Here is a 15,993-nt window from a genome sequence, read left to right on the forward strand (position 1 = left end):
TCAGGTTGCTCAGAGCCCAGTCCAACCTGACCCTGAATGTTTCCAGGGAAGGGGCATCTACCACCTCTCTGGGCAACCCAGTGTTTCAGTGTTTCACCACCCTCATCATAGAAAAAAAATGTCATCCTTATATCTAATCTGAATAATCATTGACCCAGGTGCAGGTCATAGAATCATAGAATGGTTTTGGTTGGAAGGGACCTTAAAGATCATCTAGTTCCAACCCTCCTGCCATGGGCAGGGACACCTTTCCACTAGATCAGGTGGCGTAAAGCTTCATCCATCCTGGCCTTGAACACTGCCAGGGAGGGGGCATCCACAACTTCTCTGGGCAACCTGTTCCAGTGTCTCACCACCCTCACGGTAAAGAATCTCTTCCTAATATCTAATCTAAATCTACCCTCTTTCAGTTTAAAACCATTCCCCCTCGTCCTATCACTACATGCCCTTGTAAAAAGCCCCTCTCCCACTTTCCTGTAGGCCCCCTTCAGGTACTGGAAGGCTGTTATAAGGTCTCCCTGGAGCCTTCTCTTCTCCGGGCTGAAGAGCCCCAACTCTCTCAGCCTGACTTCATAGGAGAAGCTGTATTACAAGCTTGTATATATACCATATAATAATAATATACTATATAATATAATAATACTTGTATAGTATTACAAGCTGTATGTCAGAATACTACTTTGGTATACTGGATCAAATGACAAGAGATGTAGTGTGCTACGAAGCCAAGGAATGTGCTGTATCATGAGCCCTGTCCTCAGAAGAATCTCAGATGGCACGCAGCTTGATGCTGTGCAGTGCCACTTCTCTCTGTGTATGGGTTTACTAAGCAGTTTCACTCAATGGGCAGACTGAAGTGATCTGCTAGCTAGCTGTGTCCAGTAGGTGGTGTTGCAGGGCCAGCGAGGTTGTGGTGGTGTGTTGCTTAAATACATTGGACTTTTCAGAACTTTTTATCTGGCTTGCCAAAGGAAAGAAAAGGCTAAGAATTTACCTGGTCTCTATATATAGACACTTACATATGAGAAGGATCTCTGTAATGAGAAATCTTTCAAGCTTTTTAACAGACATAAGATCCAATCACTGAAACCTGAAATTAGGCAATTTCAGTCTGCAAAGTGATATAGTTTCCTAGCAGAAAGGATAAATAAACATTGGAAAAGTTTGTCAGTGAAAGTGGTGGATCGTCAGTGTCTGGAGTATTAGGATCTGAGGGGATTTATTAATTTAAAAGATATGCCTTAATCTGTCATCTGGAAAAAGTTCCACAGCCTGTGGCAAAGAGGGGGAGGAGAGGAGAAAGGAGGATATAGTGTTTGTGGTTGATATTGATAAGACCAGTGAAACTTCTGGTCTAGGAATTCAGGACTCTGCATTCCCTTTTCTTTTTTTGGTGTTTGAACTTTGGGGGAATGGGATTACACGCTTTGTCTTGATGTGCTCTTGATATGACAGTTCAGCATTAAGACAGGTCATAATCAAGATATAAGTATCTAGCCTTTGGTTAAGAGTCAGAAAGGATTCTAACAATCGGCTAAATCTGCTCTGCACATTTACACCCCACTCTGTCTTCACACTTGCATGCCCGTGACTAGAAGCCTGAGGATGGATAAGTGCTCTGAGACAGAAGAGGTCTGCCTGGCTGGTACTCTGGTAATTCGTTCATAATCATACTGCTGACATACTGCATAACTAGGAAGAAAAACTATGGTAAATACCACTGAGGAATTTGTGGGTGGAGTTATACTGTCCTCTGTAGCACATCATAGTTCATCAGCAGGGAACATATCAATACCTCTTACCCAATTTCTCATGATGGCAGCAGTTTTGGCCTCTTGAGTACTGAGATATGTGTGCATGCATGTGTCTGTGTGTGTGTTCTCTCCTCTGGGCTTGTTTATATCTGAACAAGTCTTATGTTCAGCCTTCCTTTCCTGCCAAGCAAGCAGGAAATGAGAGGATGAGTCTCTGAGACTTGTCTCATTCAGTTGTGTCCTGGAATAAATGAGAGGCTGTGGCAAAGCATTTTAACCAAGGTTTTGCTCAGAGACCCTGGCAGGGGCAGAACTAAGCATATGCAGGGCCATGTGTGGAAAGCCCCCAAAAATGAAAATGTGGTTTGGGTTAGTACATATGTCCCTGATACACAAGAGGCAGGGGGTATTAGCTGGCTCAGCTTTGAAATTTATGGCATTTGGGGAGGGGGGGGGGGAAATAAAAAAAAATACAGCTTCATGCTAGCTGCTGATTTTTTCCTGATGTATATTTATTTTATAGCTGCTTTTTCATTCTATACGTGATGGCTTGTGTGTAGTTGGAGCTCTAAGCAAGTTGTAGATTTTTTCTGTTTACATTTCTGTTGGACAAAAGTTATGTAACCCTACTTCACTTGCATCCACCGTAGAATTGTTCAGTAGGTCAGGCTGAACTGAGGGGTACTTGAAATACTAGTTTGTATATTTTTAATAATGCACTAAGACTTGGTTGTGGAGAAAGTTTCCATTAAAAATTAATTGAATCAAAGCTGAAGCAGCATGAGTATCTAAAGTTGTCTTCATCAGATCCAAAGTTTCTATATCATATATTTACTTAAGACAGAGTTTAATTTGCTTAATACTTATTATTTATGACTTCATGCTTGAGTTGGCCCATGTTCTGTGTGTAACATACAGGTTCTATACTTAGTGCCTTGTTTTCCTTGGTGCTCTTAAGAGTGCATGCTTGTATGTAAGCTTAAAAAAAGAGCATCATAGCGCATCTGTTGTTCAACTGTCTTTCAGATTCATGCACTTTTAGTTTCATTTGTGTTAAGCAGTTAACTGAGAAAATAATTATACTGAAAAAGCATTTAGTCTAGATAATCATATGCTTGTTTTACAGGTACGCCTGGTATTAAAGTTCTCATGCCAGCACTTTCTCCTACAATGGAAGAAGGAAACATTGTGAAATGGTTAAAAAAGGAAGGTAAGATAGCATTTTCTGTGGCCACATTTGTTGTAATTCTTCAGCTACATAAATCTATTCTGTAAGAAGATGGTCATTCTTTCTGGTGGTACCTTAGTATTTTGAAGCTAAATGTTTGGTATGTGGATACTGTCTTCTTGAACAATACCTGCTTTGAAATTGTTGGTTCTTGGAACATTTTTCCTTTAGTTGTCTTCCCAAAGGTTTCTTTGATCATATTTTTGAAAAATTTCCATTAGGCTGTTCCAGGGTGTGAGTGTGTGTTGTTTTTAATTCCCAACGTCATGCTGTCAGTAACTTTGGAATTTTGAGAGCCTTTGACTTTGGGGAGGGTCTCTCTTTCATTAGTCCACTGAATTACAAAATAACATGAAATATATGATATTTTGCTATTCAGGGCTTACTTTTTTAATATCTAAATTATAGTCTACAATTAAAGCTGATAGAAAAATTTAAATTACTTCATAACCCAAATTTTAAATGGGGAAATCTCTTTCCAAAAAAAAAAAACCCGAAAACAAAAACCAAACTACTCCTCTAAAAAAAGTCCTAACAGCCTTGGTTATCTTAGGTTCTCTGAGCTCTGACAACTGAAAAATAATGTACTTCTGTTAAAATATGTTGGAGCAGCTAAATAGTCTGAGTGTATGTTTTGTCTTCACAGAGGTTGTATGTAAATGAAAAATGATCTGCAGAAGAATCGGCAGTCTGTGTTCTGTCAGGAGACCTTTCTCACTTCTCCTCCTACCCCGTCCCCTCTCCAATTTAATATTAAAACTGGATTTTGATTGTAGCTTTGGATTCCAGGTAGCAGTTGTCCGTTGGTATAGGATGCATTGCAGAGTTTTAGATGACTGTAGGAATATATCTTGTTCTCAGACATTTTTAGATTTGCTAAAGAGATTAACACATTTGGAGAAAAGAAGATCTCTTAAAGCATACTATCTTTGACAGACACAATTTGATGAGCTAAATGTGTGTTTTGACTATTCTGCCTAGATAAGCTATTTCCTTTGACTTGCTTTTACATGTTTTGAATACATTTTGAGGTGGCTGGAAGGCAACTTGTTGCTCCAGTAGTGGACATGACCTTTTGCTTGTAAAACTTCTAGTAAGAAATTTTGCAGTTTACTAGGAACAATATGGCTGTCTATGTCTGTAAAAAGTAATTGCACCAATGTTCTTGAAACTTGAATCTTCAGTTAGTCAAGTATCAAGTCCAAGAGTATGCAGAGAAAAAGGAACAATCTAAAGTCCGTTTTCTATTCATTAGTTGTCAATAACTGTAAGACATTAAAAATCAACAGTAGTCTGTTTTACAATAAATACAGCATTCAAAATTGCAAGAGAAAGCAGAGAGCACGGTAGGAGTTGAAGTAGATTCCAGTTTGCTTCGTAACACAAATGAGTTTTCTTCATAAAAATGTCTTAGGACACAACAGGTATACAACGATTTTTCTCAGACTTTCCATTACACTTCCACCCCAACACAAAAGGAAAAAAAAGCTCCACACCTATTTTAATTAAATTAAAATCAAATCTTAGTTGATGGTTGGACTTTGAGAGAGAACTGTCTTAGGATTGTTATTGTTGCTTTCTATTTAGAAACAAGACCAAAACTGAATGTAGTATATTGTCTTATTTGGCACATCTGTGACTATAATTAGTTCCTATGGATTTTTTTCCCTCTGACAGTCTGGAAAATAAACATAATGACAGCATTAAAAAAGTGAAGATAAATTTTGAAGAAAAAAGCAAAGTGATTTAATGCTTATACTCCTGTCTGCAAGGGATGCTCATAACTACATAATCCCCCAGTGAGATGGCCATCTAAATGTAGTCGCATTATTGAATATAAATGTTTGATAATCTCATATCCAAGAAAATAAATATTTTAAAGCAATTGACAGAAGAAAGCTGATGACTGCATGTGAAATGTTTTCCCCACTGTATAACCAGCAGGGGTCAGTAGAATACTATTTTGATAATTTTTCTGCTCTTTGTGTAAATATCAATTGTTTGCTTTTACAGTTTCACAGGTTGGACAGATTATTTCAGTACTGCAGAAGGAAAAATGCTGAATTTAATTGACAGCCTTACTATTTCCTTCTCATTGTTAATACAATTTCATATTGATTCCTGTTGGTAATAAAGTCATTCTCATAAAAATAAAACTGTGTTTCTAAAAACCTGTATTTATTATGTATGAATTTAAAGTTGATGAAGGATGATAGATTGACAGCCCAGGAGACAGAAATCCTCTTGTGGGCAGGAAACAGAATAGGCAACAGTGACAGCAGTTTCCTCATGCAGTGTAACTCTGCTGCCTTCTGAGACATCACCTCCAGGGACTTCAGTCTCTATGCTCAGTCAGCTTTGATTTGATTTGCATAGAGTACATCAAGGAATGTAGTTTGTATCTTGTGATTTGGATACTTGTCTATTGGTAATTGAGCACAGCCTGTAGGCAGTTGAATGTCAATTGGATGTGATCTCCTAGAGGGAAACTTGGCTTCAGAAGATTTCCTAATGCTTCAGCCTAGCTATAAGAACTTATCATTTAAAAAAAAAAAAAAAACAAAACAAAACCCAAACAAACCCCACCCAAGATTTTTCAACGGCATTATATATAATCTCAGAGCTGCCATTCAGGCAACTTCTGTTGCAAATCCTGCTCTGTCATGAGAAAGCATAAGAGCAAAGATATGCTCTGCAAAAGTGTTCTTTCCAATCCTGTCTATTGGGAAAGCTGATTTGTAATTGACATCAAAGTGGGCATTGATTAGGAGCTATCACAAATTTTGCAATCTCTAATGAAAATAACTATGATCCTTTCTATTGCACTTGGGTACTGAAACACACGTGAGATTTTTGAATGCTGCTATAAAATATTCTTCCTAAAATTGCATTTAATCAGTTGCCTTCAAAACTTATGACCACATTTTGGCTGCAGTGGTCAAAAGAAGACAGAAAAAGTAGTGGAAAAGTGGTTTGACCAGTTCTCTGAAGACTTTTATGCTTGCCTTCCCTGTGCAAGGGAATCCTTAGCTTTCTGTGAACAGCCTCATGTACCCAACTTAAAAGATGTCATGTGTGACAAACACACAGATGAATGTATCTGCTTTGACTAGCTTGCACTGTTGGAGTTACTGCTGCAGGTTGCTTAGCACTGAGTTTCCTTTTTAGTGGTGCATAACACTTAAAAGTCTGCAGGTTGGGAGAAGAGAATAATTAAGATACGGAGTTAAGCTACTTTCTGCTTGTCTATCTTAGCTCTGTAGGCTAATGAATTTGCCCAACAATTTGGTTTCTTAACATCTGTGAAGTACTTATGTAATGATCTGATATATGGGCTATTTGAATTAATGATCCAGTGGAATTAAAACACTGGTGTAGAGCTTGGAATTTTGACTTGCTGTTATAAACTGTTTATGCTCTAGTTATTGTGAAGTGCAGCATGGCAATTAGATTATTAAATTAAAAAGATTAGGTGCTACTTTGTGTACTCCCCTGCCGAGTTCTGTAATAGGAACATTTATGACTTACAAAACTATGTAAGTGACTGAGCTTTGAATGTTTCCATTGCTTACTACTGCAGAGATCACAAGGATCATACAACACTTCATTTCCTCCTTCTAATTCAGGTAGTCCGGAAACAGGAAATAATTATTTTAAAAAAGGAAGTGTTTCTCTCTTACATAAATATAGGTGGTAACCTGCATTGGGTTTATTCTGATGCTTAAGTACAACAGAGGATGAGATCAGGAATTAAATGCTTAGATAATACTTGCAGTACTTCCAGTACTGGGGAAATATTAAAATTTTACTTCATAAAAAAAATTGTAATCATGTGTTAGGCTTGTATGTATTGTCCCTATTTTTAGTGTTCTCTAAGGCAAAGGTTATTATATTTTCTTGGAGGCCAAAACATTCAAAGTTTTTCAGTGGAATTTCAATTTTAATGCTGGCCACCTAGTCAGTATTGATCGGTTGAAAGAATCCAGACTCATAATATCTTTATCATGTGCTAGCAGATATAGATATTCTTCAAAAGCAGAGCAAGAGTATACTTCAAAATTAATCATAGATTTGTGTAATGTAGCAAAAGCAATTTCTAACACTTGTGCATATTTTTATTTCACAAAGTAAGTGTGTTTCTAAAAGACCTTTTTTAACTATACAGGAGATTGAGGAAACAAGCTGGCAGACATGCTTTCCAAAGAGATTAAAGTTCCTAAGGTTTTCATTTGAGTATCTTTAATAGTGTAGATACAAACTAGAAAATTGTGATACTAAAGATGTGGTTGCCTGTGACCATTGTCTTAAAAAATAAGTTTTAAATAGCTTGCTTTGACTTATGGCTAGCAGTGAATCTGGAATGCTCAGGATTTTATTCATGGCAGTGTTTCTGAGTGATGGTGTTGTGGAAAAAAATGTCATTTTGTGTGTACTTCCTATTGGAAAGCCTACTGTAAACATCAGTATTTGAAATATGTTAATGTTCTGCTTCAGCAGTTTGTGGCTGTGAATCTTAGTGTTTTTATTTGGAAATGGAAGATACAATATGATAAATAATGATGGGGGATCAGCTAGCTATAGAATATATTAAAGAATGTAAAATGGCTGTATTATATGGATAAATATCTTCCATGGTTAAATAGATCTGAAAGGACGTCGAGGCTAAGTATTCTTAAGTTCTGTTATATTTTGCAGGTGAAACAGTGAATGCTGGAGATGCGTTGTGTGAAATTGAAACAGACAAAGCAGTGGTTACCATGGAATCAAGTGATGATGGCATATTGGCTAAAATACTGGTAGGAATTCTGCCTTTCTGAGTAGGATATAACTTGTCTTTAGACTGTCATTTAGCATATTGCCTCAAAAACTAGTTTAAATAGCCAAACTTCCTTCTGCTCAGCTTTCAGAATAATGCACTTACTTGCATTCCTAGTGAGAAGTAATTGCTGTGTTTATTTCCTACATGTACCAGACTACTGGTACATGGTATATGGTTCTATGTATGTTTAATGGATTTTCAGTTAACCTGATTTAATTGTTTTGTATGTTTTGCACCTTATGAATGATGTCCATGAAATACTGCAGTTTATGACATCTCTTATTCTGAGTTGCACAAAAACAAGTTACAATCAGTTAGTTGGAATACAGAATTTTGGATGGTACTTTACCCAGGATGTATGATCTCCATGCTAGATTATCTTGTGCTGGCCCTTGAAGATGGAACAGTATACAAGATGGATTGATCCAGTGGACAGTTCTTAGAATTATTAGTTTCCTGTAATCTTAAAATTAGATTGATTAGGCTTAATATAAAGAATGAGAACTGGGATAAATGTGAAGTTCTCTGAACATATTTTGGAGTATTTGTGTGTATGTGCATATATAACAGAGATAATGCTCAGTTTGTTTGGATTCCTTGTTTATGTTTGTCTTTAAGTCCTGTTTTGTACCAAGATGGAAGCAGTAACAACTAGACTAGAGAGATCAGGATGAAGGACTTAGCTCTAACCCTGCATTGCTTAAGGTCTGCTTGCAAGTCCTGTGCTATTCTTTACATACTATGTTCTAAAAAGACAAGTCAAATTCTGTATCTTTTCCTTTCTTATCCTCCTCTTTTCTAACATTTTTGAAAAATGTTTACTTCAAAATGACCTGACATTAATTCTAATCAGAATTTATAAGGGTGAGGCTGTAATTCTTGAGGCATTCTGTTGCTGCTTCTGTGTAACAGTAAATACTACATTTTCTGAAAGCTCATGTTTGATGCTTAAAAATTAAGGGAGGCTATATATTTCTTGTCCATTGAAGATGTATAATGGGAAATGTATTTTAGAGTTTCTTATCTTTAGGGAGGGGGATGAAAGTTGTTATTCATTGTGTATAAAGACGGGGAAAGGATTTTCCCTCCCTTTCAATACTTACCACTTTTTCTAAATTTTTCCCCAAACAATATAAAAATCTGTGGAGTTCTCTTATTTGTGCTGTGAAGGCTTAAACTGTCAGCTAGCCTCTAGCACTTCCAACAAGAACACTGATACCTTTTCTTTTTCCCTTTTAGAAATTGGATAGATAAACATGGATAATCTTAAATATGATTTTGCAACGAATTTGCAGTTTGGTTAAGTTAAAACAACCTGCTAAATTACAATTGTAGAAAATCTAGTTGGGCAGTCAAATAGGTAGCTAAATGGGGAAGCAAGGTTCTGCAGCATAATGTTTTTCAAGTTTAATGCATATACTGATATATCAAGAGCTTCTTACCACACTTAAACATCCTACCTATAAGCTAGTGTCTCCAAGAAAAGTTATGAAGCACTTTGTAATGTTCAAACCATAGGATACTGAAGAAATCTACTTGAATCACCGTGCAGCTTCTTAGCTTTTTTGGTGGTAGACATGTTAAAATGAATATTAGTACTGTTATTTGTCTTAACTCCAAGAGCGTTTGACAGACACTTTGGCTGTCTTGGAACACAGTATGTCAGGTTTGGTTGTTCCAGGACTATTAATTTAGCTTGTATTCTTTCTGTCAAAGAATCCTTTGTGTCTTGAAGCATTGCTTAATAACTCAGGTTTCCAGCATTGTAGTGTGTGCCTTTCTCTGGCTCCTTATGCTTGCATACCACTCAGTTGCTTGGCCAACAATTGCGTCTACTAAGTGCTGTTGAACCTGGTGTGAAATGAACACCATGGAGCAGGCATGGGTATTTGCCTGTACTTAGATGTGGCCCAGCATGATTTGGTGCAGAGGGAATGCATGACTATGCAGCTACATGGTGCCACTCTTTTACCACCATACTCTTATAGTGAACGTAGAGGGCTTTTGTCTTAGTTGGGCTTTGTATTTAAATACTGTTGTAGCTTCAAGTGCAAGTTTTCCTGCTTCAGCTTGTACATCAGAGTTTCATCTCCTGCATTCAAGATACAAAGAATGTGCCATTAATGTTCATATGAAAACTCTGGTTTTAAATGACTTGCCCCTGTACTGTGTGGGAGCTCAGTAACAGAAAGGACTAAATGTCAGTTCTCCAGGACAAGATTCAGTTGTCTTCGTTATTTCCCTTTCAGTTCTTTGCCTCATTCCTTATATATCTTTTATATGATTTAGAAAATCCAACCATAAATGAGAGGCTACAAAAAATGATGAAGCAGGAATGTCCTAGAGACGAAATTCCATCTTTTTGTACAATCTTGATATGGCTTCATAGAAAATGGAAGACATACAAGTGAGTGTTATTAAAGACTAAATGATACATATACAGAAATTGTTCTGATTGAATGTTTGACTTTCCAGCAATACAATAATGGTCTGTTGCTGTTCCTGTTTGTGGAAATCAGCTGTAATATACTTTTCGTTGCAAACCCTATTTTCCAAATTTTCATGGTGCTTATAGGATAGTCTATGCCTCATTTGAAAGAAAAGAATGCATGTAAATTATAGTCTGTGTTCTTTACCCTCACAAGACTCCATCTTGTGGTGTGCTTTGGAGGACTAAAATTTTGATTCTTCATTTCTTATGCTTTTCTCTTCCAAATTTCTCACTTTTTGAAATTTTCAGAACAGTCTCATTTGGTGGAGTGCTGCAGCTGTTTCTTCCCTCCCTCTACAATAATTAAACAATAGAGAGAACTGGAACAACTTTGAATAAAATAAATAAAAACTTAGGAGAAGTTGTTTTTGCCATATGTGTAATAGATTATGAAACCCTTTATCAAAATGTTTAGTTCAAATTTGTGTGTTGGGAGAGAAGGGAGTGGAAAAAAGGTAGAGATTGAGAAGTAAAATGTAACAAGATGAGTGGAATAAACTTGAAGGGGAAAATTTAGAGTGAAGATACTGCAGTTACAGAATTCTCCGCTAGGAGAACAGATCCAAGACCCCAGTGAAAAGCTGCATTGAACAAAATCCTTCTTGTGATAGGAGGAAGGGCAGAAAAAAAAAGTACACCACCAAAAAGGACCCCAAAACAACAAAAAAAGAAATCCCTCTGGCATCAACAGTAAGACCCAACTGAGAGATCCAGCCTTTAATTAGAAACTTTAATTGACAAAAGTAATTTTTATGGAGCTATAAATAAAAGTGAATTTACCATATAGGTTTTCATTAACTGAATGAACTAGGGAGACACTCCGTTGAGTTCTCTTCACTGAGATTCTTTATGCTCTGTTAGAAATATTTTTACCATTTTAAACTGGTAATATGAAGGATAATACCCTTAAAATGGTTATTTTTGTTTTGCATGATCTGTTTAAAGGGTTATTAGCTCATAATCTGCATACCAATTTTGTTAGTGTTTTCTTAAAACAGTTGTTATTGATAATTGGAAAATATGATTTCAAAATTAAATGTGAGATTCCTTTTAAGCCGTAGAATCTTACCCCTTCCTAACATGTAGGTGTCAAATACCAGATTAGAAGTATTTTGTAAACTGCAATATGTCTGAAATGCAGGAAGAAATAATAAGAATTCCACTGTGTTTAGGGTGAAATCATAGAATCATAGAATCATTTTGGTTGGAAAGGACCTTTAAGATCATCAAGTCCAACCGTTAACCTAACACTACCTAGTCCGCCACTAAACCATGTCCCTAAGCACCATACCTACTTCTCTTTTAAATACCTCCAGGGATGGTGACTCAGCCACTTGCCTGGGCAGCCTGTTCCAATATTTGATAACCATTTCAGTTAAGAAATTTTTCCTGACATCCAATCTAAACCTCCCCTGGCACAACTTGAGGCCGTTTCCTCTTGTCCTATCACTTGTTACCTGGGAGAAGAGACTAACACCCACCTTGCTACAACCCCTTTTCAGGTAGTTGTAGACAGCAATAAGGTCTCCCCTCAGCCTCCTTTTCTCCAGACTAAACAACCCCAATTCCCTCAGCCGCTCCTCATAAGACTTGTTCTCCAGACCCTTCACGAGCTTCATTGCCCTTTTTTGGACACACTCCAGCACCTCAATGTCTTGTAGTGAGGGGCCCAAAACCGAAAGCATTATTCGAGGTGCGGCATGACCAGGGCTGAGTACAGAGGGATGATCGCTTCCCTTGTCCTGCTCGCCACACTATTTCTGATACAAGCCAGGATGCTGTTGGCCACCTGGTGGGCACACTGCCAGCTCCTACTCAGCCGGCTCTTGAACAACACCCTCACGTCCTTTTCTGCCAGGCAGCTTTCCAGCCACTCCACAATTGAAGTTAAAAGTATTTCTAGTTTTAGTATGCAAAGTTGTGTAAGCACAAAGGAATGATTTCTTGAAGCTTAAATTAAGATTTGAACTAATCTATACCTCTTCTGGAAAAAAGATTGTTCTCTTTACATTTTAGCTCCAAGTGATCATATCTTTTGATCAATAAATAACTATAAGAAATCTGAAACTTTTCTAACTCTACTTGGTACTCTAAATCCCTTTGTGGAGATGATATCCGCTATTTCAGTCACGCTTCAGAGCATGAATGCTTATTTTAACAACTCCATGGAGCTGTTGGACTTGATCTAAAAGATGTGACTGTTTTTGTAGTTCCACAGTGAACAAAGTATATCAGGTTGTCATGGAGGTACACCAAAACAACTCCATGCAGATAAATAACTTTAATTCATGACTGAAACGAAACAGCTGAAACCAAAGAGTCAATGGGGGTAACCAAAACAACATTCTGAGAACATTTAACAAATTATAAGTCTGGTATACCGGTTGAGGATGTTATTACTACATAACAACAGACAAAAATGATGATCCAAAGTGTACACTCACTCACAGAAGGGAAACCTCTAACTCAAGGACACCCAGAAGATAGAATCACTCACCTGAAGGGGTGAGGACTTACTCAAGGATATATCCAGAAGAAATAATCGCTCACTGAAAGGAAGGTGAGGGCACTCAATCCCAGGAAGTTTCCTTGGGTGGTGTCCCAAGCCCAAGGGGAGGGTTTCCGATCACAGACCTGCAGCTCTGAGGAGAACCGCTCAAAGAGGGTCTCCAGCGGGCACCCCATTTTATAGCCTGGTTGGATCAGAACTGTGATCATTTATTGGTCATGGTCCAGAAGCTCCTCTGGGCCAAGGCACCCCGTTGGTTGGGGACCCTACCTGTTGACTGAGGGGTCCCACCTTTCTTATTCCTGCCACCAGGAGGAGTATGTGCTGGTTGGTGCCCCACCAGAGTGCGCACCTGGCAGTGGCCATGGTGTGATGCCAGAGATGTGAAAATAAGGGCACGAAGAAAAGCCAGCAGCTGCCATGTTAAAAACCTTGGTCTTTATTGGGGGGAGAGTGTGTGTGTGCTCCTGCCACACAGGTACTGCCATGCAAATCTTGCTTTATATATATGCACTTGTTAGTAATGAGACTATTTAAAGTTTAATGGCTTTCAGTCAAAATTGAAAAGGATTTATTAAGAGATACTATAGTCTGAAAAATAAAATAGGCATGAAATTTAAATGTCTGTTTCCTCGATGTTTGCTTTGTTCCTTAATGTTTGCTATGTTCCATTGTTTCACTGGGTTTAATACAAACATTTGACAGTCAGATTTTAAGTTTATGTAGAAAGTGGGAAGAAGAATTAAAAATTGGGGAGGGCTGGCTTTCCACAGAGATCATACGCTGTTTTTGAAGGTTGTAGTTATTAAATTTTGTTGTGACCACAAGTGTTTCCAGTAAAATTTCCCCAGAAGATGTTGCAGGTTTTGGTCTTAGCACTTAGCTATGTTTGTAGTTCTCAAAAGGGTGGATATTGACTTAATTAGTTAACTGCAAAAACCCTGAAGAGAATACAGAAGATCAGAGTGTGATCAGAATGGATAAAAAGGGGTGAAATTTGGCATTGTAAGGTGTAGAGTAAAGGAGGTATAGATAAGTAGGTTAGAAAAGGACAAGTCATTGATTACTGCCTCTTCCTGTACTGAGAGCAGCTCAAATTTACCTGGACCATTTGCTGACAGAGGCTCTTTATGTGCTATGACACCATTCTGTATTTGCATTTAGAAAAAATATTTTTTCAATCATCAAAAGTAAATCATTGTACAAAAGTAAACTGTCTTTCTTATTCTCTTGATGTAGTGGCCAGAAATTGCAGATGATAACTATTCAAGTTATCACAATAATTTAAGTACTGGAAGACTCTTAACATATCTCTCCGAGGTATTCTCTTTTGAAAGTTCGAAAAAGCTTGAGTTCTTCAACCTCCAAAAGTATTGGTTTCAAAATTCTCTTTTAATCTCTTCCAATTTTTTCGTCCTGTCATGGCTCATGTTGGTTTGTTGCTTTGTTAGTTTGTGAGCAAAGTTAAGATCTTTTTGACCCTTCTTGTCTATGCGTACGCACAGTAATAGAAGTATTGTGAGGCTACTTATTTCAGCTCATTCTATATCTGAGATTGTGGGGTCCACTGAGATTTATGTGGAGAGATTTTCTGGTATTGTGAATTATGAAAATGTAGACATGACTTAAAAATCCGGGAGATGAAAAGTTAAGCAAAATAATAACAATTTTTCTTTGTCTATTCTAGTTCTGAGCTGCAAAGGCTGTGTGTTTAAAAACATATTTTTAAAAAAATACATATGTACACTTTTTAAAAGTATAAATTCTGCAATCATCTGGGCTGGAAACTTGTATTGGAAAATAAGGAATGCTGGAGTTTTTACATAAAAGTCTTGGAGTGGTGAAATGAGAAGAAAACCCAGTTGGCTTGCTCTGAAGAGTGAGAGTTGACAGCACTGATGGCTTTGAATGCTCTTATAATGCTGGGTTATAGACAAAGCCTGACTAGTATTAAGTGTTGTGTTCTGTTTCTGAAGGCTCAGCCATCCCCATTGGATTTCTGCATGTGTTATCATAGCACCATTAAAGCACCCTTGACACCAAAATTGCAGTAGGGATTTGACACCACAAGCATGTCGCAGTGCTTCTCGGTCTATTCAGTTACAATATGTAGACTGCTTATAAAAATAAAAATGTTCTCTGTTATATGTGCAAGCCTTTGTAAAGGAAAGCCAAGACATGCAAAAAACTTTGGTTTATTCTTATTTTGGAAAAAAAACTTTAACTGCTGCATATTAATATGTTATGGGGAGTATTTTGAACTTGGGAGGCATATCTGGTTTGCATTGTCATTGGTGTGGATCAAACATCTGAGTATTATGCTGATAAACAGTTTTTCTAAATACCTTGTTCAGTGCTAAGTATGATAATGCTGTAAAGTTATTGGAGTGAATAACCTCGGTATTTTATGTGTTTATAGCTTTGTTTTCTTTGTTTTTTCCAGTTTTTGTGTTTCAGTGACTGGGTTAGGTTGTGTTTGTACCAGCTTCAAGCTGCTGTTTTATTTGATTATGAGTGGTAGTAACATTGCAGTTATACATAGTTTTACAAATCTGTTTATCAATGGGCCTTTCTGTGATAGGATCTTTCAGCCTTAGACAAATCAGTTCAGGACTTCTGGTTGGCATCCGGTCATCCCTAAGTACTTTAAAGCCATCTCAATAAAAATAAAATATGATCAAGTCTTGAGGGACTCTTCAGACTTTCTTCTCTCAAATGAAGCTTTTCAGAGTATTAATGGAGAAGAATGCATCAAGAGATCAGAACAAGAAATAGAACTAAGTCTTACATAATTTTTTCATGTAATAAATACTCTTAAAGAATAAGTATTACACTAGAATTTACCTAGTGTTCAGGAGGGAAAAGAGGTGAACTGACAAAACTGTAAATGTGAGATGTTTTATCAGAACATACTGAGAACAAATTGCCTTTGCTGTTCGTTCTTGGGTCTAGTGTTGGTCCTTCTAACAAGCAAGCTGGGTTATCCTGGGAAATCTGATACATTCTGTCAGTGGAGTTAACAGTGTGCAGACAACAGTCTTATCTGAGTAATAGTGTTCTGGTATTTGCATCTGCATAGTACAGTCTTTACAGCATTCTGTTTTCTTTATTAGTGTTTAAGTGCCTAGAAAACCCTATTAAGGTAGTAAGAACAGTGTGATACCTGATACTGTGTATATTTTTATTTTGTGT

General features: G+C 37.2%; 1 protein-coding gene across 3 annotated transcripts in view; it reads left to right on the top strand.

Annotated features, from left to right (window-relative positions):
• Positions 1-15,993, top strand: part of PDHX (pyruvate dehydrogenase complex component X) — a 73,009-nt gene that overhangs the window by 2,479 nt on the left and 54,537 nt on the right. For all 3 annotated transcript variants that reach the window (XM_068400173.1, XM_068400170.1, XM_068400171.1), the window contains 2 exons: positions 2,881-2,964; positions 7,678-7,778. In XM_068400173.1, coding sequence (XP_068256274.1) covers positions 2,881-2,964; positions 7,678-7,778 — 185 coding nt within the window. The remainder of the gene's footprint in view (positions 1-2,880; positions 2,965-7,677; positions 7,779-15,993) is intronic.

The sequence above is a fragment of the Nyctibius grandis genome, chromosome 4 (assembly GCF_013368605.1).
Source record: "Nyctibius grandis isolate bNycGra1 chromosome 4, bNycGra1.pri, whole genome shotgun sequence".
Taxonomy (NCBI): domain Eukaryota; kingdom Metazoa; phylum Chordata; class Aves; order Nyctibiiformes; family Nyctibiidae; genus Nyctibius; species Nyctibius grandis.